At 40.7% G+C, this 24,676-nt stretch overlaps 4 protein-coding genes across 4 annotated transcripts; 2 read left to right on the forward strand and 2 right to left on the reverse strand.

Annotated features, from left to right (window-relative positions):
• tmem158 (transmembrane protein 158) lies at nucleotides 1-699 on the forward strand. The gene has a single exon (XM_030785668.1). The coding sequence runs from the start codon at nucleotides 1-3 to the stop codon at nucleotides 697-699; it is 699 nt and encodes a 232-aa protein (XP_030641528.1).
• Nucleotides 700-2,204: 1,505 nt separating this feature from the next.
• Nucleotides 2,205-11,122, forward strand: cdcp1a (CUB domain containing protein 1a). Its single transcript, XM_030785325.1, has 9 exons — nucleotides 2,205-2,309; nucleotides 4,916-5,153; nucleotides 5,499-5,855; nucleotides 6,110-6,478; nucleotides 7,570-7,767; nucleotides 8,252-8,632; nucleotides 9,827-10,180; nucleotides 10,464-10,551; nucleotides 10,642-11,122. The coding sequence occupies exons 1-9, from the start codon at nucleotides 2,205-2,207 to the stop codon at nucleotides 11,120-11,122; spliced, it is 2,571 nt and encodes an 856-aa protein (XP_030641185.1).
• A 1,858-nt stretch (nucleotides 11,123-12,980) lies between these two features.
• On the reverse strand, nucleotides 12,981-14,528 carry clec3ba (C-type lectin domain family 3, member Ba). Its single transcript, XM_030784982.1, has 3 exons — nucleotides 14,435-14,528; nucleotides 13,763-13,861; nucleotides 12,981-13,456 (listed from the first exon to the last, which is right to left on the reverse strand). The coding sequence occupies exons 1-3, from the start codon at nucleotides 14,526-14,528 to the stop codon at nucleotides 13,056-13,058; spliced, it is 594 nt and encodes a 197-aa protein (XP_030640842.1). The 3' UTR covers nucleotides 12,981-13,055.
• Nucleotides 14,529-18,791: 4,263 nt separating this feature from the next.
• Nucleotides 18,792-24,361, reverse strand: fez2a (fasciculation and elongation protein zeta 2a). Its single transcript, XM_030785326.1, has 9 exons — nucleotides 24,051-24,361; nucleotides 22,919-23,027; nucleotides 22,652-22,768; nucleotides 22,250-22,382; nucleotides 20,485-20,756; nucleotides 19,916-19,996; nucleotides 19,343-19,418; nucleotides 19,178-19,243; nucleotides 18,792-18,802 (listed from the first exon to the last, which is right to left on the reverse strand). The coding sequence occupies exons 1-9, from the start codon at nucleotides 24,356-24,358 to the stop codon at nucleotides 18,792-18,794; spliced, it is 1,173 nt and encodes a 390-aa protein (XP_030641186.1). The 5' UTR covers nucleotides 24,359-24,361.
• Nucleotides 24,362-24,676: the final 315 nt, after the last annotated feature.

The following is a 24,676-nucleotide window of genomic DNA, read 5'->3' on the forward strand; positions in this document are numbered from 1 at the left end:
ATGCTGAGTAACTCTTCGACTGTTTTGTTGGCTCTGACCGCTATTGCTGGACTTGTCCAGTCTTCTCATAGCTGGAGCGACGAGGATCTACTGCTTCCACCGATCAACTCTACCAACAGATTCTTGGCGAACTTGGAGGTGGATGTGCGATATGCGAAGAGGTCTGTGGAGGAGACCGAAACGTCTTCGGAGACATCTCTTCAGCCGCTGTCTCAATGCAACATAAGCGTGCAGAGACTTTTGCCCACCTCGCTTGTCGCGCGCTGGGATAGTAACTTTGGTTTTCATTGCGATGTGCTGATCTACACGACAAATAACCATGGCAGAGCGTTCTTTTCTGCTTCTTTTAACAGGGCTATCTCACCTGTTGTCATCGAACACATTGGAGTAACCGGTGGACAACAAGAATTTAGATTGTGTGTTGGATGTGGTCTCTCAAGGTACAGGCGATTTGGTCAAAGCCGATCAAAGGGTCAACTGTCAGGAGACCCAATCCAGTTTTGTTGTATTGACTTCGGTTTGGATGAGCTGAAGGGGGACAAAAGTTGGAGGCTGAATCGCAAACCCATTGAGTCCACGCTCGTTGCTTGTTTCATGACTCTTGTCATTATAGTATGGAGTGTTGCTGCCCTCATATGGCCAGTGCCTATCATTGCAGGATTTTTGCCAAACGGTATGGAGCAGAGACGACCAAGATAGTAAACAAATTACGTTATTTTTCGCTTTTAACGACTACTTAATATTCCCTTTAGCATTGCGAGTATAAGTAATAGCCAACATTGAAGAATGTACCAGCCCCCAATTATTATAGCCTACCCGTAGTGGGAGAGTTCGATTTTGGTGTTTCAAAGTGCAAATTGTCTTTAAACAATCTAGTTTTTAGATATTACGTTGTTTGTAACTATTTAAGGAGCTTATAAAGATTTGTTTTATAAATCTTCTGTAATGGAGTAAACACTAAATATGCTATTCAGGTGTCCTTTACTATGTTTGTAACGTTTTTATCTTTGTAGAATTTCCGTCTACTTTATAGTGTTTATACTGTGTGTGAAAGTTGGGCTACTTTGCCTCAGACTTTGTAGTGTGCTGTGATAATCTTATCCGAAAGAAAAGCGTCCGCGCAGCAGACTGTGTTTTGTTATAGTGAACAAAAAAAGAAGTAACAAAATTTCTCTTGAGTGAATTTGAAAGGATGAAAATAATTGAAATTTTGTAATATTGTCGCTAAATAGAAGCAAATGTATTTTGTTTATTTGTATAATATCAATAAAATAAGTATATGAAAAGGTTATCTTAAATATCCGAGACATTTTCCTTCGTGTCTGAGCCGTTTACTCAGAAATGTGTATCATGGACTTTGATGAAAGCGCATTGCCAAAATGTCAGCGTTAAAGCCCATGGAAGCTCTTAAAGATTCTTATAATCTTTATGTGGTTGGGAAAAACTGTTCTCAAAAAGAAGAAGGAAAAACGGTCATCAAAGAGGTAACACGACAGTAGCAGGGTAGGCGCTGAAGAATAGGACTGAAGCACTGTATGTTCATTGGATGGTCATTTATGGGTGGAACAAGGTAACCAGTTTTGCACGACGTGAAAAGAACAGAAAGAAAGAAAGAAAGAAAGAAAGAAAGAAAGAAAGAACAAAAAGAAACAACAGAAGAGGTAATCCTTACAGAAAAGAGAATTACGCATAGACTGGAAATAAATAGTTTCAGGGAGATATTAGCCCATTCATACTGGTCCATTTAAATGTCTCCATACTTGTTTGACAAGTTATAGACAGCTCACTTAATTCCACAGGATTTGTCATTTGCAATCATTTCAGTCTCAGTTACAGACCAGGTGTGATACGCTGTGAAGCAGCAATCGATCAAGAGGTTGCTGTAGCCAGCATAACTCTCTCCAGGAAATAACCGATTTTTACGGATTTTTAGGTCGAATAGTGGTCCTATGCGTCTGCTGGATTTGAGCAACGCATATCCACAATCCAATAAATTTAGCGGCTCCCCGTAATCTTGTCTACATGGTACGGTCACCTCGCCCACTCCACAGAGACATTTGGCTGACTGATACATTTCACTGTCCTAGGAATCGCGACTTGAGTAGAATTGGGTCCCTTCTTTGGGTGAAGTTAAAACCATTTGTCACGTGTGATCTTACACACTTATCCGCTAAAATGCTGTTCTGTTGAGCTTTCAGGAAAATATGACCAAATTCGGTGATCCAAAGCTGACTGAATCCCCGGTACGCTCTACCTATCGACTGTCAAAGTGGTCCAACGGACGCAAAAGGCTAGACTGCCTTTCGCAGGTAATCAGTGGCAATCACATTCCCATGTCATGATGGGTACCGTCGAGTCAGTTGCACACATCGCCGGTAATGTTACACAACGAGTTTTAGTGTGAAGAACACGCTCTGCACGTATCAAAGAAGTTTACTCATCCAAACGGAAGCAGATACTGTTTTAGGCGGAGACTTACGAGCACCTAGGGAAATAAAGCATTTAGGAGAGAGAGAGAGAGAAGGAGAGAGAGAGAGAGAGAGAGAGAGAATGAACTGGTTGGAAAATGTAGTTTTCTTTAGGCCTATTTGACATTCAGTATAGCTACAGACATCGATACAATTCGTTTATATTCTTTTGTACTGGCCATAGAAAAGTGGGTGTACACTCATCTTGAGTGCCATCATGTTTCTTTTTTATATTTAGGTCTATTCCTAGACATTTTAATTTCATATTTAAGGGTTAGGCCTATATTTGTCATAAAATTGGACAGAACTACGTAAAGCCTAAACTTCGGATGGTCTCTGTGCGTAATCGCAGAGTCTGCATGACTGAACATGATTTCTAAGCGGCTGTCGTTCAGGCGAACGGTAGTGACCACTAGTATTGGTTTTCAAGCTGTGCAAATAGAACAAGTAAGGGCTTGGAGTTATGACAAACCGTACAGTGATGGAGTGATGACTGTCCGCACAGTTTACCTTAAAAACTTCATTGGTTTATCAACCAAACTTAACAGCCCATATCTGTCTGAGAATATTCACATAAATTAATCGTATTTCTCAAATGGATTGGGTGACGTGTTCTAAAGCGTCACAGTTTGGGGTATAGAAGAAGTAGGATTGTAGAATACCATTTTCTAAACGATTCCAGCGATGTGAGACGACATTTTGTTTTAACAGTGTCGCCATAAATCTAACCATAACTTAATTACAGATTTTCCAGTCCAACGTCACATGCAGTTGTTGGTTCTGCCCATGCATCCAATCAAGCGTTTTTCGCATGGCTTCGTTCGACCTACTCCCCGGTCCAACCTGGAAAAAGGGAGGGGCTCTACGCTTGTCCTCCACCTGAGAAGAGTGTTGAAAACCAGGAAGTTGAATTAATTTTCAGATAACCAAAATCACAATCGTTTCGTGCCTCCCAATGGCGAGTGCTTAAACTAACGCGTTATCATAGACGACTTTTATTTGATAATCTAGTTACTAATTTAAGGAACTGAAGTCATGCGAATTTTAAATGTTGTGTATGCTGTAGCAGTAATAGGGTTATTTCTGTCGTCGGTTTGGGCTGTCTCAGGTAAGTTCTGGGAAAGTTCGTCGTGAACCTTCACGTTTGAACAGCTTAATCCGTAACAAGTTACTTTGATAACCAATGATACATTTGTGTTTTAGCGTATGTCTTATCGCAAATTGCTTTGACTTCTGATTTTTCTTCCCGTGTTGTGTTTGTAACTGGCGGTGTGTGAATTTGAAGGCGCGCGTATGAGCGCCCTACTCTTGTGTGTATCTTATATGTAAGGTGATTTGACATTTAAAGCGGCAACAGTTTTTAAATCACTTGCAGGTAACTTTAGTTTGATTTGTTACAGGTATGTCTGTTGCTGCATATGATAAGCACAGCAATAGAAATAATTTTTAAAACATTGGTGAAAAGGCCGGAGTAACATAAATTGCTGTAGACTTATCGAAAAGTCAACAGCATTTAAATTGATCGCTGCGTTGTCTAGTTAAGTTCACAGAGTTGTCTAGTTAAGTTCACTGATGTTGTACAGATGGCGTGTCGGCATAAGCTGTAAAAGCTTTCGCTTTGTGAGGAGACAGAGTGATTACATTTGCATGTACGAGTTCAACACAAAATATTTGCATGTAATATGCCTTCTTGACCTGTAGACAAATCTGTGTCTCAGGGGACAGTGAATTATGCATTATGCAGTGAATTATCCTTTTCCTGTTCCTCTGATTGTTGTTGTTGAAAGTAAAACAAACAAACAAACAAAGTCTGATTCACCCAAAATAATCAGACAAACCCTGGCTTCAAAGCTCTGTGAGGCTGTTTCTTAGAAAGCAATCACCAGTGTACATGCAGCTTAAAGTTTCATGGAGCACCATGCATGCTAGACTGAAATTCCAAGGAAATTCTAAGGAAAGGCAGTTGTTTAGCAAACTGATGTACTGGCATTACATCAGCATGATCCAACAGTTCAAACTGTGACTGAGTCTTTGAGTCTTGTTAAGCAAGTCCTGGCAGATTTCTGTGTGTGTGTATGTGTGTGTGTCTGCACAGGCACAGGTTTCCAAACCGAGTTTTGAGAACAGTTTAACTAAGGAACCGTGGACCTTGTAGAGTAAAGTAAGGTGTTTTTTTTTTTTCTTGGGTGGTCCTCTCTGTTTAGTCCGTTTTAAACTTGTGTTGGGACTCGCTTCTATATACACATCGCGAAAAACCCCCCAGCATAGTTCACTTGTTTTCTGAACTTTTTGGTATAGCCGTTCTGATTATCAGGGCCTAGGCTGATTTGAAAAAGATCTGAATCCACATTTAAATAGTGTGAATACAGAGCAAACTTTTCATTAAAAAAAAAAAAATGAACTGTGTTTGGATCTTTTCATCCACTGTGTTAAAAAACGTCCTAAAGTTTCTCTTTGGCTTTCAATCAGATACTCGCACACTGGTCCTGACCCTTGACCGGGGCACCATCGTCAAAATTGACCGCAGTGCGACCGTAAAATCCAAATGTACAGTGTGCACTGGAACGGACCGCAGACAAACATGCCAGTCCTCAGTCAACCTGACAGAGACCGGTAGAGTATCTGTTAAATTTACCTGTCCATACCCAGAAGATTTCTTCACTGTGGAAATCCTAAGAGAAATAGGTGAGAAATATTGATAGTTACTTTCTTTTTTAAAATCCTGTTTGTGGTACAGACAATGAGAGATAACAGTGTTTATCCATTTACAGGAATTTGGGTAGTCTTTGTCGCATGATGCCTGTATGTCTAGGCTAAGATGTCTATCAGTTACGTATGACTGGTTTGTAAACACGAAACTGAAAACAACACAGGCCTTTGACTCAACACCAATCTACTGTCTGCTCAGCCTACAAAAGCAGTTATGATTATAATGCTATTTTTATCCTAATGTGCTCTCCTTCAGTCATAGTGCATTTGCGCATTTTGCTCTTAATTACTCTTAATATGTTGTATTTCTACCCTACCCAGTGTGTGAAGACAGGTCTTGCAGTGAAAACATTGCCCCAAAACATCTCCCCCCTCTTGGTGTCTTCAACCGCACCCTCACCTGGAATCTAAAGGCTCCAGGGCCACAGGCCTTCAGACTGGACTTTACTGAAACGGGATTCAGACAGATCTTGCCCGAGGTGGGCTGTCCAGATAAACACGTATATTCCCTCCTCGCTTTAGAAAGGATCGGGACAGCCAACGTTGGAACTTTTTGTCGCCATGGCAGCATAAAGGGGGCCCAGGTGCTTAATGGGGGCAGGTTTTCACTGGAGGTCCCTGGGAACATAAGTCTAGACACAACAGTGTTTGCTGTGTCGATGGGAAATGAGATCAAATGTGAGTGTACCATAAATGTCTTATTACAGATGATAAACTATTGATATTGTTATTTAGGATAGTGTCAGATACAGGATTAATGTTGTTTGCAATTGCCTTTGCATGCTATCGTATTTATATCTGTTGTTTCCTGTTTCCTACTACCCGCAATAAATTACCAAAGACATCTAATTCTCATTTCTCAAAGTGAAATAAGTCAAATACCATTTAGTTCATCAGCAGAATAACCGTACCTCTTTGATGCTTTCTCTCAGCGCTCGCTCTCATTGGGGTAACTCTGCCAGAAAAGACGATATCGGAGGAATTTTTCTCTCCAAACTACCCGGAGAGCTTCCCGGATAACGACCTAACCACATGGGAATTCCACGTTCCCCCCAATTACTATGCCACGGTGCGTATCGTGAATCACACGGAGCCGCGATGCCTGAAGAGGCACACGGGGGTTGAGTACCAGCGCATGGGGAGGCCCACCATGGTGAAGAAACTTAGTGACCCCCAGCCCGCTGAGCTTCAAGGGTCGTTCAACTTCTCCCTGAGCAACTGTGAGATGGATCTCAAACAAACTCAGTCTCGGGGTCTCTCCCTACGCTTCAGTATCTCTACCATTGACAGAGACAGTGCAGGTACGTGGTGTGCAAATCTGGTTCTTTATTCTTTTTTTGGTTTTGTTTTGTTTATGCTTTGTTTTCTGTTCTCTTTATCTTGGGTGTTCCCCCGTGATTGAGTTGGTCATCAGGAGATGAGTTGGGACATTATGAACACTGAACATTGTAGCTATGTTGCTGAAATGTGGATCTGGTATATTTGTATGGTTTATGTACAATTAACCACAACTTTCATAGAGTTCATGCAGAATCATTGTGGAATGAAGGAGCTCTGTGTGTGTGTGTGTGTGTGCGTGTGCATGTGTGTATGAATGTCTCTCACTCTCTCTCTCTCTCTCTCTCTCTCTCACACACACACACACACACACACACATACTTGTGTGTGTGTGTTTTCTTTGCAGTTTAAATGATCTGTAAACTTATATTGTATTTAATCAGTTCAGTATGTAAAAAGGACAAATCACATGGCATTTACTTTTGTTGACATTATTTAGTTTTGTTTTGTTTTTTTCCCCCCATATCTTTGCCTCTGTATCATTAGTCGCCATAAGTGTTTGTGTTGTTTTATGTCTACAAAGAAAGCAACACATAAGGAAAATCCTGCTGAAGACCTCAAGGAAAAAAAAAAAAAACTTACACTGTGAGTCTAGTTGCTCTGTCTAGAGTCTATGAGACAGTGACTCATCTCTGAAAGAGCTTAAATTCCTTTGGTAATCTTTACCTTGTGTAACTGTGGGAGTCCCAAATTTATCCCCAAGGTGAATCATCACTTCCTGGAAGCATGGCAACCATAAATTCCTGGAAGGAATTCTAAGACCAGGTCTCTGGGTCATGAGGACTTTACTCCATCTATTCTCTCATATGCTGTCATTTATAATCTGGTATAATCTCTGGTATAATATATGATCTTCCCCTTAGTAGTCAAAGTTTTCAATTCTACACAGCTGCTTGTTGCTTATCTAGATATATTTTACACAAAAAGCAACATGCCACATTGTAATTTGCCTCAGAAAGTTTGGATGGTCATATTAAACTCAGATAGATGATTTAATCTGAAGGTGTTTCGGTCTCTCATTGGACTCTCGTTGGTTTTTACTGTGTCCCTCCAGCAATGTGCATTGTGGATTTAAGGGAAGAGAAAGGACTGTCCATACACATAGAAAAAAGGAAGCCCAGCTCATCGTGCGTCCTAAAACGGAATTCAGTTGCCCAGAACGCCGTCACCGTGTCTTCAGGGGCGGTCTCATATTTGTCCTTCCTTGACTGCCCAGAAGAGGATGTCCTGTTGACAGTTAACAAAACTATAGGTAATTTCCCAGCTCTCTGTGGGGCAGTGTCCGTTTGAGAATCTGGGTTTCATTTCGCCGCCTCTTTACTGACTGTGATGAATATGTCTCCATTCAGTTCTGAGTTTCTGTCATATTTGTAATTACGATGTTTTTTTCGTTCTGTTGACGATGTCACCGCGTGTCTTATTATGGATATGTAATGGATGTCTTCCATTCAGATTTTTACTTTCATGTAATACTATTGTATGATGTTTTATGTCTTTGGTCTCTATTATTAACAGTGAAATTTTCTACAACAAATATATTCAGCCCCACCGTTAATGCATGTGATGGTCCATAACTTAATGCCTCAGCTTTGTCAACTTTATGCTTATGCTTATGCTTTATGCTTTATGCCCCGTAACTTCTTATCAGAATAACGCATCACCAGGATAAATAAAAGCATGAATTCAGACCCCTGTTTTCCCCGGATTTCAGATGTTATTCCTCTTTTTGCATACAGAGCGTCAAGAGTGGAGAGACTGGCAGAACTCTTCGCTGCCTCTCGTCGTCCCTTTCCTGGATCGATGTCTGGTTGGGCGTTTGCAGAAGGTCAACTGGCACATACGTGGTCCAAAAGAAGGCACGGCGGTGCTGCAGTCTCTCTCCGGCAGCCTGAAGCAGTCCCTGCCGGGCCACAGGTGTAACAACAGCGTCCTCTTCCAAATCACCAACGATGAGGATGATGGGGTCAGTGTCGGACAGTTCTGTCCCCGGGGCGCCATCCACCAAGTCCAGATTCGCGGAGCCAGTATCACCGTCAGCGCCTTGCCCACAGCTGACAGGGACATGAAGCACGCAAGTCGTCCGTTCCTCAACGTGACCTTCAGGCAAGATATCACAGGTAAACATAAGCATCTCATTTTGCGACGAGACTAGAGCCCGACCGATATAGGATTTTTAAGACTGGTACCGATATCGACATTTGAGGATTTAAAAATCCGATAACGATATATCAGGTGATATTCTTTTCTTTTTTTTTTCAGAAACACATAACATTAACAAAGATTTTCCCTAATTTGTAGTTAGTCCTCACCAAGATAACATGACAAAATGCAGTTTAAAAATAAACTTGTTTTATTGTCATAAGTAGTACTATGAACAATAGCACAACAAAATATATTTAATTTTTGATAAATAATGCACTAAACTGATGCAGTGACCTAGAGTAAACGCTGTTGCTGAATGCATCTAATACTACATGTCTGTGTGCAATGTGGGGTGCGACTTTGGGGTTTCAGTCTACTCATTTGAAAAAGAAGCTAGATAACTTTGTTTGGCTACCAAGCCATGTTAGATACTTGTTCAGCTCATGTTTAATTAGTGTCCCTTCTGGTTTAATAATTTTCAATGCACCAACTGTAACTACAGACATGCGAGTCGCAGATATATTTACCATTGCTTCATTTAGGCAGAACAATTTAAACGCTACAGTTTAACTGTTCAGTAATGTTAGTGGTCTTCCACAGATAAACATGGCATTAGCTAGCTTTGTGGGTGATCGAATTTAGCAATGGAGAGCGTTATAAGCTGCTGATGTTGCCAGAGAATTTTTAGAAGTAACGAGCGAGAAATGATACGACCATTGTTTGTTTACTCGATTGAACTGCCACACTGTTTCATAAATAAACCTACACTCAAGTTTGTCAACAGTTTAGCCTACACCACTCAGCTACCATAACGTTAAATGCAATTTTGATGTTTGACTGACAGTACCACCGGCTTTCATGTTACTGCAGCAAAACCAGGCATGGCTAACATATGAATGTCATGACATGGAAGAAAAATTCATCTTCCATCTCCCCGTTTCTGTCTAGCTCAGGTCCTCGTAGTTTCAGTCTCCAGTGGGGTACCACAACGGCTAAGGTCATGATGTGGCTTGATTGTGTATCAAAGACAAAGTTTCATATTGTCTTTTTGGACAGGTATATTGTGCTGTGTCGCTAAGCGTGATCATTTGATTATGTTAAATAATTAGACAAAACGCCGAATTGGAAATAATGTGCACAACCCTCTTCCACCCAACTTCCACACACAGAACGCTACATATTGACCGTCATGCCAAAGATGGGTGTTCCCACCGTGCTGGCTACCCCAGGTTGGCCAGCCGGGATGAAGTCTTCCACCACCGTCTCCTGGATTGTAAATCTACCTTCAAAGACGGAGGCCGTTTTACAGTTCACCAACATCACCCAACCCAAGTGTGAGAAGCGACACACCGGTATCAAAGTTCAGGTTCAAGGCTCGCGGGAGGAGATGTACAGCCGCAGGGAGGATGAGATGGCCGAAGATGTGATCGTCCCAAATAGCTTCTACCTGAACGTGTCTAACTGTATCCCAGAATGCGATGCCTTTAACGTTATTACCCAGATCACCCTAAGAAAACGGAAAAGTGAGCATACTATGATCCAGAGTTCTTCTCTAATCCATTCTCTACTTTTTATGTTCCTCCATCCTGAATTTCAGTACAATGTAATTACACCATTTGAAAATGGGGATACTCTATTATACACTATTTCCCTGTTTATAATATACCCAAAACCACTTTCGTGAATCCATTTTAAGACTTGAGATGATGTTGCTTAATGGAGTTGTTTTGTGATGGCATGCAGGCAAAAGATACAAGGGTTAGTTGACTGCCTCCTTGTTTCCTTTTCAAATTCTCTTTTACACAGACACTCTTTTGATCACCATCTTAAGCATCGTAGGAGCGCTGCTGGCTTTGATGCTAATAGTCTTAGCAGTGGTCTGTGTTGTCATCCGGTGAGTATCTCCTTTCCTTCTCATCGCTACTCAATACTGACATTCAAAAACATCACAGTGAGTGAAAGAGTCCTTTTGTTTGTTGAGCAGAAAGAAGAAGAAGCAGATGGCTCACCAAGTGTCTGTTTACAATCCCAATGGCCATAACTTTCTCCCTGGACTCCACGGAATTCCCAGAATGGAGGAGGACGACACCCATATATACGACTACATCGAGGACACAATGGTGTACGGCCATCTTCTAAAGGACGAGATGGAAATGAAACAGTACAAACAGCCTCCTGTAGACGTCTATCATTCTTTTACCGGACCCACGGATCCAAAGTCTCTACTGAAATCTTCAGAGGAACCGGAGGTTGGCGTGTACAGGCCGTTCATTGGCCCAACGGACCGCTCCGTGGGCGTGCCCGATAAGACCAAAGTGGAGGAGGACAATTTGAAGAGTAAGAACCAGCACCTGATTGACAATGAGCTGTATGACTCTAAGATTGGTATGGACACGATGCGTGCTCCTGAGCCAGGAACTGAGGAGGAAGAGGAGGAGGAGGAGGAGTCTGACGTCAGGCTATGATTCCTTGGAACTTTTTGGTTTAACTGGTGATGAGAACCAGTCACACGCCGGATTGGGCATGCTGTTGGTGAACCACCCTTAATTGTTTAGTTGGTTTTTTTTGTTTGTTTTTCTATATTTGTGAAGTTGTTTTCTATTTTCTGCCTTTGTGTTCTCTGTGAATATTGTGTTTTAATATGTATTGTGTCAATCGCTTAATAATGCGTCATAAAAGTTTGTTACATATCTGTGTGCTTAAATGTAATATTTGATGCAATGTGGGCCATACGAGACTGATTGATGGTTTTATTTTTTTTGTTGCTGTTGTTGTTGTTTACTTGTTACGAACACAATTGTTTTTTAAACTGTTTTAATATTTGGCAGAAGAAGCCAATGAAATGAATCATTCTGAAGCTTTGCAACAGAAGATTACAAAACAGAGAGAGGAGAGACTAGAGCCAGCTGGAAAGCCAATGTGCCTAGTGTAAAATGAGATTTTTATTTTATGACTGAGAGGAGTGAAGGTAATTTTGGTCACATCAGCCTGGTTTCAGTCCGACTTCTAGCTCAATAATACTCTCTCATAGGCTTTTAAGTTTTTATAGGATCACATCAGCTCCAAAAGGTGTCAAATGATCTTTGCCATTTGAGAGATATCATACTTTTCACAACTCACCCACATTTAATAGACTCAGGCTTTTGATAAAAGGCCTGGAATGTATATTTATAAACTGTGATAGTATTATGGGACCTCTGTGAATGGTAAATTAATCAGATCAGATTACAGTTGTGTGTATTCACATGTTTTGGAAGGAAACTGCTGCTTGAGCATTGATAGAATGAAGTCATACCAGAGCAAACTGCGTTTTTCGGCTCTTCAGAGAAATTCAAAAACCACAAAACAGCGCTGTTATTGAAACACATTTTTCATTATTACTGTTTCTGTGCGTGAGCAATAAAGTGTTTTTATGTGTCCAGAAAACAATTTCCATCAAATCACTTCTATGGAAAATCAACTCCTGATGTCAGCATATGTTTTCTCTTACTCCTTCTTGCCAATGTTACATAATGGTTTTGAAGAAAGAGACTAGTGCTTGTTACCTCATGAGGGATCTCTGTGGAGTCATAGCTCAGTACTTTTCCAGTACAAAGTATCATAAAGGACTGGAGAAAACGATGTCCCTTTAAACTCTGGGCAAATGTATTAGCCAGTCAATAAGTAATCAGCTGTTTTCTCTATACTTTTTAAAGTGGTTGATTTAACCAATATAATTATTATTATTATTAGTAGTAGTAGTAATAATAGCAATAGCAGTAGAAGGGATAAAGGTGGTAGTAGTACTTGTGGTAACAGTGATAACATTATAATAAATTTGAATCTGTGATATATTGTAACCTATCAGGTATCAAGCTGGAAAATGTTTTTTCTCGCTCTCTTTTTTTATTCAATATGACAGGTTACATTTTTTGTTAGAACACAAATATAGCATTCCAAAGAGAGGCAGTTTTCATAATACATGACAGAGAGTAATCAAGTGCAATATACAGAATGTTTTGCCTTCTCTTTAACTGTCACAGACAATACCCTTCTTTCTTTTCCTCCTCTTCATTAAATGCAACTCATTATTCAGGTTTAAGGGAGTAAACAGAAAAGAACCCGTGAACAGATATTTGTGCATGTTTATGTTTTTGTTTTTATAGCTTTTTATGTCTGCAGAGTGATGTCACACCATCTCTCTCAACCACTGCAACTGATAAAGTAAAAACAGTCTTCTGACACATCCCATCTGAACATTTGGGGCGACTCTTAAGACCATTGTACTGTTACAAGGCTGGTGAAAAGATTGAATAGTAGCTTAAAGAACAGATACATTGCGGAGAGTAGTTCATGCTCTATGTATTTATGCGCCAATGCAAACAAAAGATCAACCTTTCCGCGTTGACAGGAAAGAACTCAGACGATATTGAACTCGCAGACGGACGCCTTCTCTGCCGTGCACTTCTCGTCAAACCACTTCCCGTTAGCTGTGCTGGAGAGGACAGCACAGTTTTGGCTTCTGCCGCCGTCGGGTTGTCGTGTGATTTCGGACTCCCAGTTTTTAAAGCGCACGACGGAGCTTCTCTGATCTTGCCACTCCCCCTCCTTCAGAATGTCGTTGATCCCCAACCAGATCTGCTCCTCTGGACCAATGCTCTGGCGGACGTAGTCATAGAGATGATCGTTTTCGTTGCCAGTCATAGGGGTACTAAGGGTGCCGCCTTTCGCAATGCAGTCGTCGGCGGCCGTGTGGAAACTTTTCTTCACGGGGTTGGCTAAGAAACACTTGCCGGGGATTTTTATGCCTTTCAGGCAAACTAGAGAGGAGTTGGTTAGGGAGGAAGATCAGTGATGGAGCAAAGAATGAAGCAACAGATGTTACAAATATTCACAGACATTCCTGCTAATACCAATGCAGGTCATGACCCTGTACTGACCTCTTGATTACAACTCCCAACTTCGTGACTAGCACTTGAAATGCCCTAAGCATTACACAAAGACACAGATGCATTTCATTTGGAAAGGGTAACGAAAAAAAAAAAAAGCAGGGGCGGGGGCTGGGTTGAGACAACACGGACTTCTAGAACTTTCCATGTTTGGCAGCAGTAACAGAATATCAATACCTGCTTGTAAGGCTTGCTGTTGCTTCAACACATTCAGATCCTCCACAATTTCATCGATCTGTTTCTTCAACTCTTCAATGGCAGCACTGTTGGATGATTCTGGGATAGTTTTCATATTTTCAGGAGAAAAAATCCATTATCATCTTTATTTCTGCATTACACTTAAAAAGTGTGTGAGTAGTTCACTTGAAAGATTCAAAACATTATACCTCTCCAATAATTATCCAACTATCTAGTAATTTCTGACTGCATAAAACAATTTGTGAAAAGTCCATTTTCATATGTGAATCCAACAGTTGGGAAACAGGATGGTCATTAGAGGTAAATGTTCACATTTTAAACAAATTGCAGAAGTTTTAAGTCTAATGAAAAGCATGATATCAAAGACAGGACGAAAATGATAGAACAGCACCGTTATACACACCTACACCTAGCAGTCTCATTCTGTGTCGAATCTTGTACCTAAATCAGGTACACAAATTGCAACAGTCAAATGTTCTGTCGATTACAAGCACGTGTTATTGTGCTATTACTGCGTTGTAAGGGTATCGTAAACTCTGCATGTAAGAAAAATTCTGAGAGGGTTTCACGGTCACCTTTAATGAGGTACCTCATTAACGTTCACGAGCAAACTACATGCAAATCTTCTGATAAATGCGTAAAAGAGCAGCTTTTTACCTTTCTTTTTCTTGGAGGAACTCTGCTGGAGGGTTGAGTGCGCAAGACAGAAGAGGCAAAGCAATAATCGAATTCCCCGAAAGTGCATTGTTTTTATAATCGACTTTTGCGTTAAGTGTTAAAAAAAACGAACGAACAAACAAACAGAAAACACTGTAAATATCCAACTAGCTGAGATGTCTTAAAAGACAGATGAAAACGATTTGTATTAGAGCAACGGGTCCTATACGCACTCTATGGGTGATATCTGAGGTTATGGGGAAGAACGGAATGGGACAGCCTATTTGGAAGACCAACGAGCATAAAACGTTTTCCAGGCTGGATTTTTCCACAGACAGCAACGTAACATGCGACGTCAGTTGTCGACATTAAGCTCCTGGTATTTATTTGCTGTGAGTTGCAGCAAACTATTTATTTGTTTATTTATTTATTTATTTGAACCACTGATGCACTTCTGAATGACACAAAGCTACTTCAGTTCTTTTAAAGAAATATCTCGATGTACGTTATATTTTTGTATGCAGTCCTCTCCTAGATTACACCAATCAAATAAACAATGTTTTAACCTACCACCTACATACTATATGGAAGACATTGGCGCAAAGATGATGGCTATTATTATTATTGTTAACGTTATTGTTATACTGTTTTTTTTAATTGATTTTCAAAGTTTAATGACTAGTGTTGCCATAGAAACAGAATACTGTGTAAGATAAACAGAGAAGGAAGGGGTGCAAATTCAATTCATCTTCAGTGCTTGGTAACATTGAAATGAACACATTACAACATCTATGTGCTTAAGTAAATGTGAAAACATCTGCTAATACAAACAAACATTGCAGCTTTATTTATGGCTGCTATTTCTTCCCATCTGTCTGAGCAAAGGGGGAAAAACACAGACTAAGTGCCCTGTCCAACCAAAAATCAGAGGACACACTTTCCAACTGTAAAAGACTGGAAGTTTTGAATGTCACCTAGTGCATAATTCTCATACCTCATAGTAGATGTTTGTCAAACCTAACAGCAGTTAGGGTTTTTGTGAAAGGATAAAAAAAGTTTTATAACCCTCCTTACGCGGCCTCTGTGACACATTACTGAGCGTTATATGTATTCATAATGTCTTATATCGGCAAGCAGAGAATGACCAATGCATCTGGGCAGCAACTACGGGGCCCAAGCCACTGTTTCGGCCCATTTGGACACTACCAGGGAAAATATGTCTGGACTGAGAATCAGGCATTGCCTAGTAAACTGCAGTCTCAATGTGAGACCAGCCAATGACTCATGTTGTCTGTTACTACAGAAGCCAGATCACCTTTTTTTTTTAACCTTTGCTCAAAATAAAATGATAAGTTCATTCTGAACCCGTAACGTGAAAATACCATTTCATGAGTCTCTCTTATGTCATGTCAGGGTAAACTAATGTGTGTGGTAGACTGACCTAGCGATATGCTTTCTTACAATTTAAAAGCACTGGTGGAGGATAAGACACCCAGTGCCTGACGTGGGCATCACCTAGTTAGTTAAAAACTCAGTTATATAGACAATTGTGTGTAGTGTTCTGTGAAAACAAAAACCCATAGTGTTTGGTCTTATGTTATTACAGGTATCTGCTGTTGTCACATAATATACTTATGATAAAGAATTGTTTGTGGTGATTTGAGAAATGTGTTTTATTTTTTTGGTCAAAATTACAGTGAATGACTTCTTGTTGCATAAAATGTTACTGTTTTGCTCACTTAAGGTCTTGTACCTGCTATTTCCACTCCTGTAGAGCACCACACAGTTTTTATACGAGTGAACTGTACTTGTATTTCAGGTCCCTTCAGGCACTACTTTCCTCTCTTTTATGACTTATAGAGGCATACAGTGAGTTTTACAGTAGCCAACGTTCAGATTAAACATTTCTAGAAAGTTCCGTGGGTGGGATGGAGGTCTAATAAAATCAACTGTAAAAGAATTTTCTACTCAGTGACAGCATGATAATAAATGGCTCATGTGAGAAAAAAAAAAAAGATAAGAAGGCAAGTTTGAGAAAAGCAAGAAAAATTCAGTCGCAAAAACGGAGAAACAAGAAGAACAAGAGCATCAGGGAAAGATATAGTTTTTGACTTCATTTATTTGTCCACACATATATTTGTCTGTCTCCCCTTTTAAAATTAATCACAAAATGCAAAAGATAGTGGCAAACAAATAAAATGAACAGTTACAAAGGTAACAGTGCTCAGGCCCAGATGCACTAAAGCTTTGACCAATCAGAAGCTGAAAACCTGTTACAGACTCCAGTAGCACAAGACCTAATAATGTAAACCATGTGACAATTATCCCGGCTGATAAAGTTAGAATAACAAAAGTTAGTATTTACATAAATATTACAATGGCAAAGGCAGAAAACGCTTCTCAGTATAAATATTATTGTCACTGTGTTGCTGGGTAATTTTTTTACCCTTGTACAGTAATGCCCAATTATTGGGTCAATTTGCACTGTTAAGGTTATGAAATATTATTAGTACAGTATGTCACAGAAATACAGATCACTTTTATGACATGATAACAATAATTCAACACTTTCCTTGCATTCTCATATTAACAGGTTGATAACCGTTAATTTCAAATGAGTGCTTATCGTTGTTCCATTTCGTCTGTGGAATACATTTCCTTTTTTTTCCCCCAAAACAAAGCTGCTCTTCAAATCTCATTAAGGTTTACACTGCATTGTTTCTTTACTTCTGTAACAGAACTCAGACAGTAAAGATTTAAAACACGAGTTCCGACAGTAACAAACGTTTTTGTCTGGTTAAACCATCCATTCTTTTGAACAGGTATAATTCCTTTATCGCAGTGTGTGTAAGTTTTCATAGTTAAGTGCTTTCGTGTTGACAGGACAGGATTACTACTCAACCCCTAGGATTGACACTACAACACCCCACGGAGGTGTATCAAAATCAAACGTCGACGCAAACATAACTTTATGATTCGGAAATGAGGCAATACTAACCGCACAAACACACAACCTGTAAGACTCCACTGACGTTGCGCAGTTGTGTACACAATGATTTGTACATTTCTGCAAGGCCAAACAGAACCCTGCAGCCCTTCCCCGCGCTCGTTCTGAGAACATTTCCTCATTGACGTAGTAAAAAAACGTTAAACACAGCGCGGCTGTGTGGGTGTATGTGTGTGCGCTTTCCTCAAATATATACAGAGGCAAATTAAATATCAATATCAAAAGTACAGTTTGCTGGCAAGTAAAACATACGTTTGTGAGAAACGAAAGCAAAATGGCAAGAATACTTCGATCGAATGATAAAGAGAAAGAAACTGCATGCTTAAAAAAAAAAAAAAAAAAGAAGATTAAATACAAGTGCAATCTGTTTACAAAAAAACAAAACAAAACAAACTTCACAGTGGAGGAGAACACCTGAAGCCCTTTGTGTACATGCAATTCAAATCATGACCATTCCCAAGAAGGGTCCAAAACTCTCCGGCATCTTCATTCTTCTCTATGTGGGGCAAAGCACTATAAACAGAGAGGCAAGGAAAAAAATGACTCGACTCTGTTGTCCAGTCCGATACTCTGTTACTAAGAGAAAGTACCAGAAAAGGCTGGTTCTTTTGTTTTAATGTTTGAATGGACTAAGCTAACAAACTGACTTCTTTCTTTAATTTTCTTAATCCAAGTTCAAGTATCTCAAATCAGATCATAAGTCTATCATAATTTAGGCAGGTTTAAAAATCCACAATGCGCTACTAAAACGGTTATTTATCATTGTAGTTGTTCATTTCTCTCCATTCGATATAACTTGATAAACCTTGACATACTTTCATACTTTAAAAAATTATATAAACTCAGGTTATCAAAAAGATTACAGATATTCTCTGAGTCACTCTGTTTTCACAAGGGCGGGGAGCAGAAAAAAAAAAAACAAGAGTGAAAAAAAGGGAGTGTTGTGTAAATAGACAAAAGGGTGAAAAGAGAGAGAGAGAGCGAGAGAGAAAGAGCGAGAGAGAGAGAGAGAGAGAGAGAGAGAGAGAAAGTATGCTGGCTCGAAATCATAGCAGCGCAACTGTGCAATCGCTTGTGAACTACACCATCATGTGAAATGTCAGTGAAGCAAGCGAATCAAAGCAGGGTAAGGGTGTACCAGAGGGAAGATCGGTGAGATTGAGGCGTGTAAGGGTTACATACCCTGTTTAAGGAGTGTAGCATTGGCAGAGTCATGGTGAAACTAAGTGGGCATGACACAAGGGCAATATGGATGCACTACAGCAAACTGTGGCAGTGGATGGGACTTTTATTTTGAAACTCATTAGAGTATATATTTGTCTCACAAACCTCTCTGTCCAACGCTCACACCAGAGCTAGCAAGAACAATCCAGCAAAATAAGAAAAAGTATTAAAAAAAAAAGGGGGGTGGGGGTGCATAGAGGAGAGACTTTTGAATTTTTTAAAAAAAAATCTTTGTTGATATCTCGCAATGTAAACCCTGAACCATAAAACGCTTACAAAACAACCAAAGGCCTCTTCATAAATGGGTACACAGAATTTTCTGTTGTTTCTCAAATCTAAAACAAAAATCACAGACTCAGTTTTTTTTTTCAACACCGTTCACATTGTCCTAGGGACTTTTACTGTCATAAAGGCAATACACTATTTCAGAGACTCCAAATCTGTCCTAAAATGACGACAAGATGAAGATATCGATCAGGGTCGACATGAAAAAAAAAAAAAGTTACCTTTGAGGATGTAGTCTGTGAGGAGACAGGGCACTTTGTCACTGTCCTCCTTCATGGCTTGTAAAACTGCAGAGGAACAAGTGAGATGATGAAAAGACAACGAGACTTTTAGGTTTCTCTACCAGCAGCACATCAGTTCTTCACAAAACCTTTTCAGCAACTTACTCTTAGTTAAGATCTGCAGATCCTCAATGGATGGAGGTCCTGCATTCTTCTCATAGGGAATGACTGTGGTGAGATACTGAAAAAAAAAAAAAAAAAAAAAAGAGAGATTGTGGATTGTTCAGTTGAGGGGATGAGTGTTTTGACTGATTTAGTTCTTTGTTAACTTTATCTAACATTTTCTCACAAATTTTGAATGCCCGATTACCCTTGCCCTCTCGTGGGTCTCTCCCCCCTCCACACACGACAACCACCTCGGTCCAAAGCGAGTGAGGTTACAACACAATTTCTCCACATTGTGTAACGTCAGACACTACGTACTGTCATATTAAGGCCGACTTAACATTGGGAAGTACTGTAAGTTAACGTGATTGGAATATAGCGCTTTTCATACGAAGGCACCCACAGCACCAGCTGTCAGGGACCACATATGACCAGAGGGAGGAGGTGGAGTCGGCTGACTGAGGGATATATCCAGTCTCAATACTGAATCCAAATGTAGATGCTGAAGAACAAATTCAATATCACCAGACAAGGGAGAAAAAAAAAGAGAGAAGATTTAGAAGATATAGCCACCTGTTTTTCCCCGCCCCCATTCCCAAAAGTTTGTCGGAGGCCATTTTGTATGGCAGAGGAGATTCCCTCCATGCTGAAACGCTGAAGGCCCCAGAGTGGGGAGTGAAGAAGTGAAGAACAACCAGCAACCAAGAAAAAGAAGAAAAGAGAGAGAGAGAGAGAGGGAGAGAGAGGGAGAGAGAGAGGGAGAGAGAGAGGGAGAGAGGGAGGGAGAGAAAGAGAGAGAGAGAGAGGGAGAGAGAGAGAGAGAGAGAGAGAGAGAGAGAGAGAGAGGGAAATAAAGATGAGATATTATCTGGCATCAACAGACAACAGACGAGAGAACTAAAATTGAATGTGAAGGAAAGCATGCTGTGTCATGCATTAGAGGTTGCCCACTCTCTTTCAGCCAATTACACTGACCAGAACCAACATCACTACTGTGGTTCAGCTCCATAAAAGCTGACAGATGGGAAGAAATTAAGGTAGTAATCAACACACAGACAGACATTGACTGTTCAGATAGAGACTGATACTGTTGCCAAATGATGTGTGTGTGTTACGGTAGGTTCTGTTTTGGCGTTACTCACCGTTCTGGGCGCTGGGGTTTTCTCAGAACGCCCGTGCTGCGCTCCGGCCCCGTTCTTTATTTTCCTTTTCTTTTTCTGTTGTTCCCGGTACTCTTTCTGCCGGTTCTGAACGTCGATCAGAACCGAGATGAAGCTGTTCTTCACCTCCTTCTCGAAATCTAGCTCGTCCCTCAGCGCCAGGTGTTGGACCAGCTCCTCTGAATAGCGGCGGATCGCCGTCTCCACCTCCTCCAGGAGTTCGCTCAGCTCGGACATAGATAAGTTCTTCACTCCTGCGGAGAGACGTCCAGCAGAGACCCAGTGCGCTTAGGTGACATGCGTGTAATGGATTCACGCTGAGTATTGGTTTTAAACTGCCTGCACTCAAGGTAGCAAGTGAGGTATAAGCTTCAGCTGCTGGGAATAGCACTTGATGGCAGAATGTTTTTTTTTTCTCTCCAATATTTTATTTATGAATATTTAATGGAAACATTTTAACAATCCACCCAAATAAACGAGAAAGAGAAACCTTCCCTCCCCTCCCATCCCACCCTACCCTTCCGTGGCACATTACGGACTACAAAACAAAGAGTTCAAAGATTAATTAAAAAAAAAGAGTCAATTACATTAATAAATGAACAGCACTTTTAACATTAAGGGAATATCAGACATATCAATTTTAGGAAAAGAGGGAGAAAAAAGAGGGGGGGTGGAAAATTTCAGATAGGCCATGGGACCTAGTGCACTGTAAGAGTAACTGAACCACACAGAACACGCATTTACAGTGAAAGAGAAAGAAGACAAAAATTATTCTGGCATTTCCTCTGAGAAACAGACGGGCTCTTACGGGCTTTCTGTAAACTGTATCTACACCCAGTCATTCAGACATAAAGGCCTAGCTGTAAGTGGCTTTTGGTGAAGACAGGGCACACCTCAACATAAACATTATACCAATAACAACAGTTAGCCTGTTACACATTATACACATTATGACACATCTGTATAGGAGACACAGCTCTTAGGTCCTCTTAACAAAACTAAATATCACTCACCCCCAACCTGATAACAACTGTCTAAAGAGAAACAGAAAAATAAATGAAAATGAATGAATAGACAGATAAAGCAGGGGAGAGTTAGAAAGATAAGCTCTTTGAAAATTCCATAAAAGGAGACCATGTGGCGTTCATTTTTTGGTTGGATTTACCCCTGCTATATCTATGTTTTTCTAAAGGAATTAGGGAAAGCACCTCCCTAATTCCTTTAGAATTCCTTTAAAACAACATGACTGTAATTCCTTCACAGTCATGTTGTTTATGTGACTGAGAAATGCTTTGGTTACAGGAGCACTTAGTGTAGAAATTGGAGAGGACATAGGATTAGAGTTGAGTTCTACAAGAGGCCAGGTTGGGCCGCGTTTATCCTTCACTGCAGAGATCCAATATGCAAATTTAGAAATGTTGGATGCCCAATAATACATATACATAAAGGTAGGCAGCCCTAGGCCACCTGCAGACTTAGGCATCTCCAAAGTGGTTTTTTTTTTCACTTTTTGCTTGTGGGCTGGAATTCTTCCAAATAAACGTTGAAATGTGATTCTAATTCTCTAATTCTCTAAAAACTGACTTTGGTAAATTATGGCAGAATTTTTACGTGTGGTACAACCCTAAAAAGCCTTGTGTCAGTTACGCACGAACACAAACGTGTGTGTGCGTGCACACACACACACACACACACACACACACACATGCACACGCACATACGGATGTGGGGACAGCGATGAACTTACTGTCCTCGTGGCTGTGGCTGGTGCTGGATCTTTGGATCTCCAGAGAGAGGAGGGACAGATCTGACTGGGAGGGGTCCTGTCCAGCCTCCATGTCTGGAGACTCCTGCATCATCTCCTCAATCTCCTCAATGACCTTAACAACACAACAAACCCCAAACAAACCACCAGTTAAAAACTTCACTTAGTTAGTTAACCAACTTTATTAACACCTTATGCCCGGCTTCAGTTTGTAGCTCATGCCAGTTCAGACCAGTTTCATCTTAGCACTTTGTTTTAGTCGAGTCAGACAGTCTTATTTTCTAATTGTTTTTAGTTACAATAACAGATGAATCCACCACTGTGGGTTTGCATCTTTTTTACCGAGGCTAAAGTTCTGTTTGGGTTAGTGTTCTGGACTGGTACCTGTTCTGCAGTGAGGAGGGGTTCCTCATTTATGCAGGAGACGATGATAGAGTGCATGTCCATCTGTTCTCTCAATTCTTCATCGTCTGAGAGGTCCACGCTCACACCATCCGCCCTCTGACAGAACAAAAGGGCAAAGAGACCTTTAATCAGACGTCAATCCTGCCTCGTTTGTGTGTGAAGTTTAAACAAAGCCGAAGGGAGTGAGAGCAGGAGAGGAAAGGAAGAACAACACCCCCCCCCTTCCCACTCACTGTCCCCACTCACTGGTTTATCCTCAAGATTCAGTGTTGGAAGATGAAGTGCACGGGTACGGGACTGATTCCAGTCGACCGGCATGACGTTGCCGTAGTTGTCTGTTAAGGCATTCCAGATCCTGAGAGAGAGAGAGAGCGAGAAAGAGAGAGAGAGAACATGTGCAATAAGAGGGTTTCACACAAACAGAGATGAGGAACCCGCCTTTGGTTTGTAGTTCATGCCCGTTCAATCAGAGAATTAAATATTAGGACAAATGATAGCAGTGCGTAATGACAGTGAAATTTACATTTATAGAAATTTGGCAAGAAACGAAAATTCTTGAGGTGAAACTGTAAGTATGCTAAGAGACATTGTGGACTGTGCTAACATCAAGTGAATGACAAGCAAAAACACAAACATTCAAGTCAAAACCTATTCAGCAAGCATTTCACACTTTTATCGGACTTTACGCCGGCATAAAACGTCGCTTCGTCATCTCTTTAACTTCAAAAAGTGACCTGAATTTACTTTGGTTGTAAGAAATAAAATTCCTCGCCATCATAACAGTGACACAGATTCGGGACGTTGAAAATTAATCTGCAGGTTTTACACTAGGTCTAATCGTGGACCATCAGCGGCTGAGCTTTGACTTGACTACTAGCCTGCGTTCTGGCGGCTCTTGAAGGCGTCCTACCCTACTCCATGCATTATCAGCCTACGAAACAGCTGATATTTTAAAAGTGTAAAACCAAGAGCTTTAAAAAAAAAATCAACTTACGTACACATTCACGTGCGCCTTTAAAATGAAAACAATGGACGGCACAAAGAAAAAGATACAGTAGCCTATCATATCGAAATAACGGCAATAATAATATTAATAAGCGGGCTCTGAAATGTTTGTATAAGAGCTCTTATACAAACATTTCTTTCTTCGCAAACTATTAAAATGCTGATATAAACTGTATCTACGGGGACACCGTGTTCAGAGACTACCTCTTCAGAAAGAATAGCCTTAAGGTTGGTCTAATACATGCATCTGGGCATGCAGAACTGTAGCTAGGTTACTGTCAACGACAAACATTCGCCTATTTACTCAAGCGGAACCTACAGTCCAGATACTATTGTGTCACAACATTCGGCAATATCGACGAAATTCACTCACTCGTCATTTTTCAGGACGGTATCCTCGGTGATAGGTTTAACGGGGGCTATGTTTTCTGTTTTCGTATTGTAATTTCGAAAACACACGGTCAACTTCTCGTCGAAATCATTGACCAAGTCTTCCATGGACTTGAAACTGCTCATTTCCCCACACAGGCCATTATCGAGCTCTGGCAAATCGTCAAGGAGGCCCGACACGTCCTCGACATTCAAGTTTACTCGGTCTAGCTTCTTCTCTTGTCCGTGATCGGTCCTGAATTCGTTGAAATCTTGCCACTCATCATCGAACTGCGCTAGAGGCGCCGCCATAGCTGCAGCGGGGGCTCAGGCTACGTTTCCTATGAATGATGTATGCACTGCTGGAATGTTACACTACAGCATCCTATGGCACTTGGCATCTCTCTCTCTCTCTCTCGCTCTCTCTCTCCCCTACTCTACGCTACGCTTCATTAGTCATTAGTCCAAAATGATCTTTATCAATCACACACATAAATTAATTGACTGTCTCTAATTTGGCGAAGAAGGAGAATGAATTATAAAACCTAGTAACCGGAGCCTTTCAGATTCAGAAAGCGACTTGTCCATGAATCATTACTGTCACAGTGTTATATGAATAGTCTCTTTCAC

Source organism: Chanos chanos, chromosome 9 (assembly GCF_902362185.1).
Source record: "Chanos chanos chromosome 9, fChaCha1.1, whole genome shotgun sequence".
In the NCBI taxonomy this organism is placed as follows: domain Eukaryota; kingdom Metazoa; phylum Chordata; class Actinopteri; order Gonorynchiformes; family Chanidae; genus Chanos; species Chanos chanos.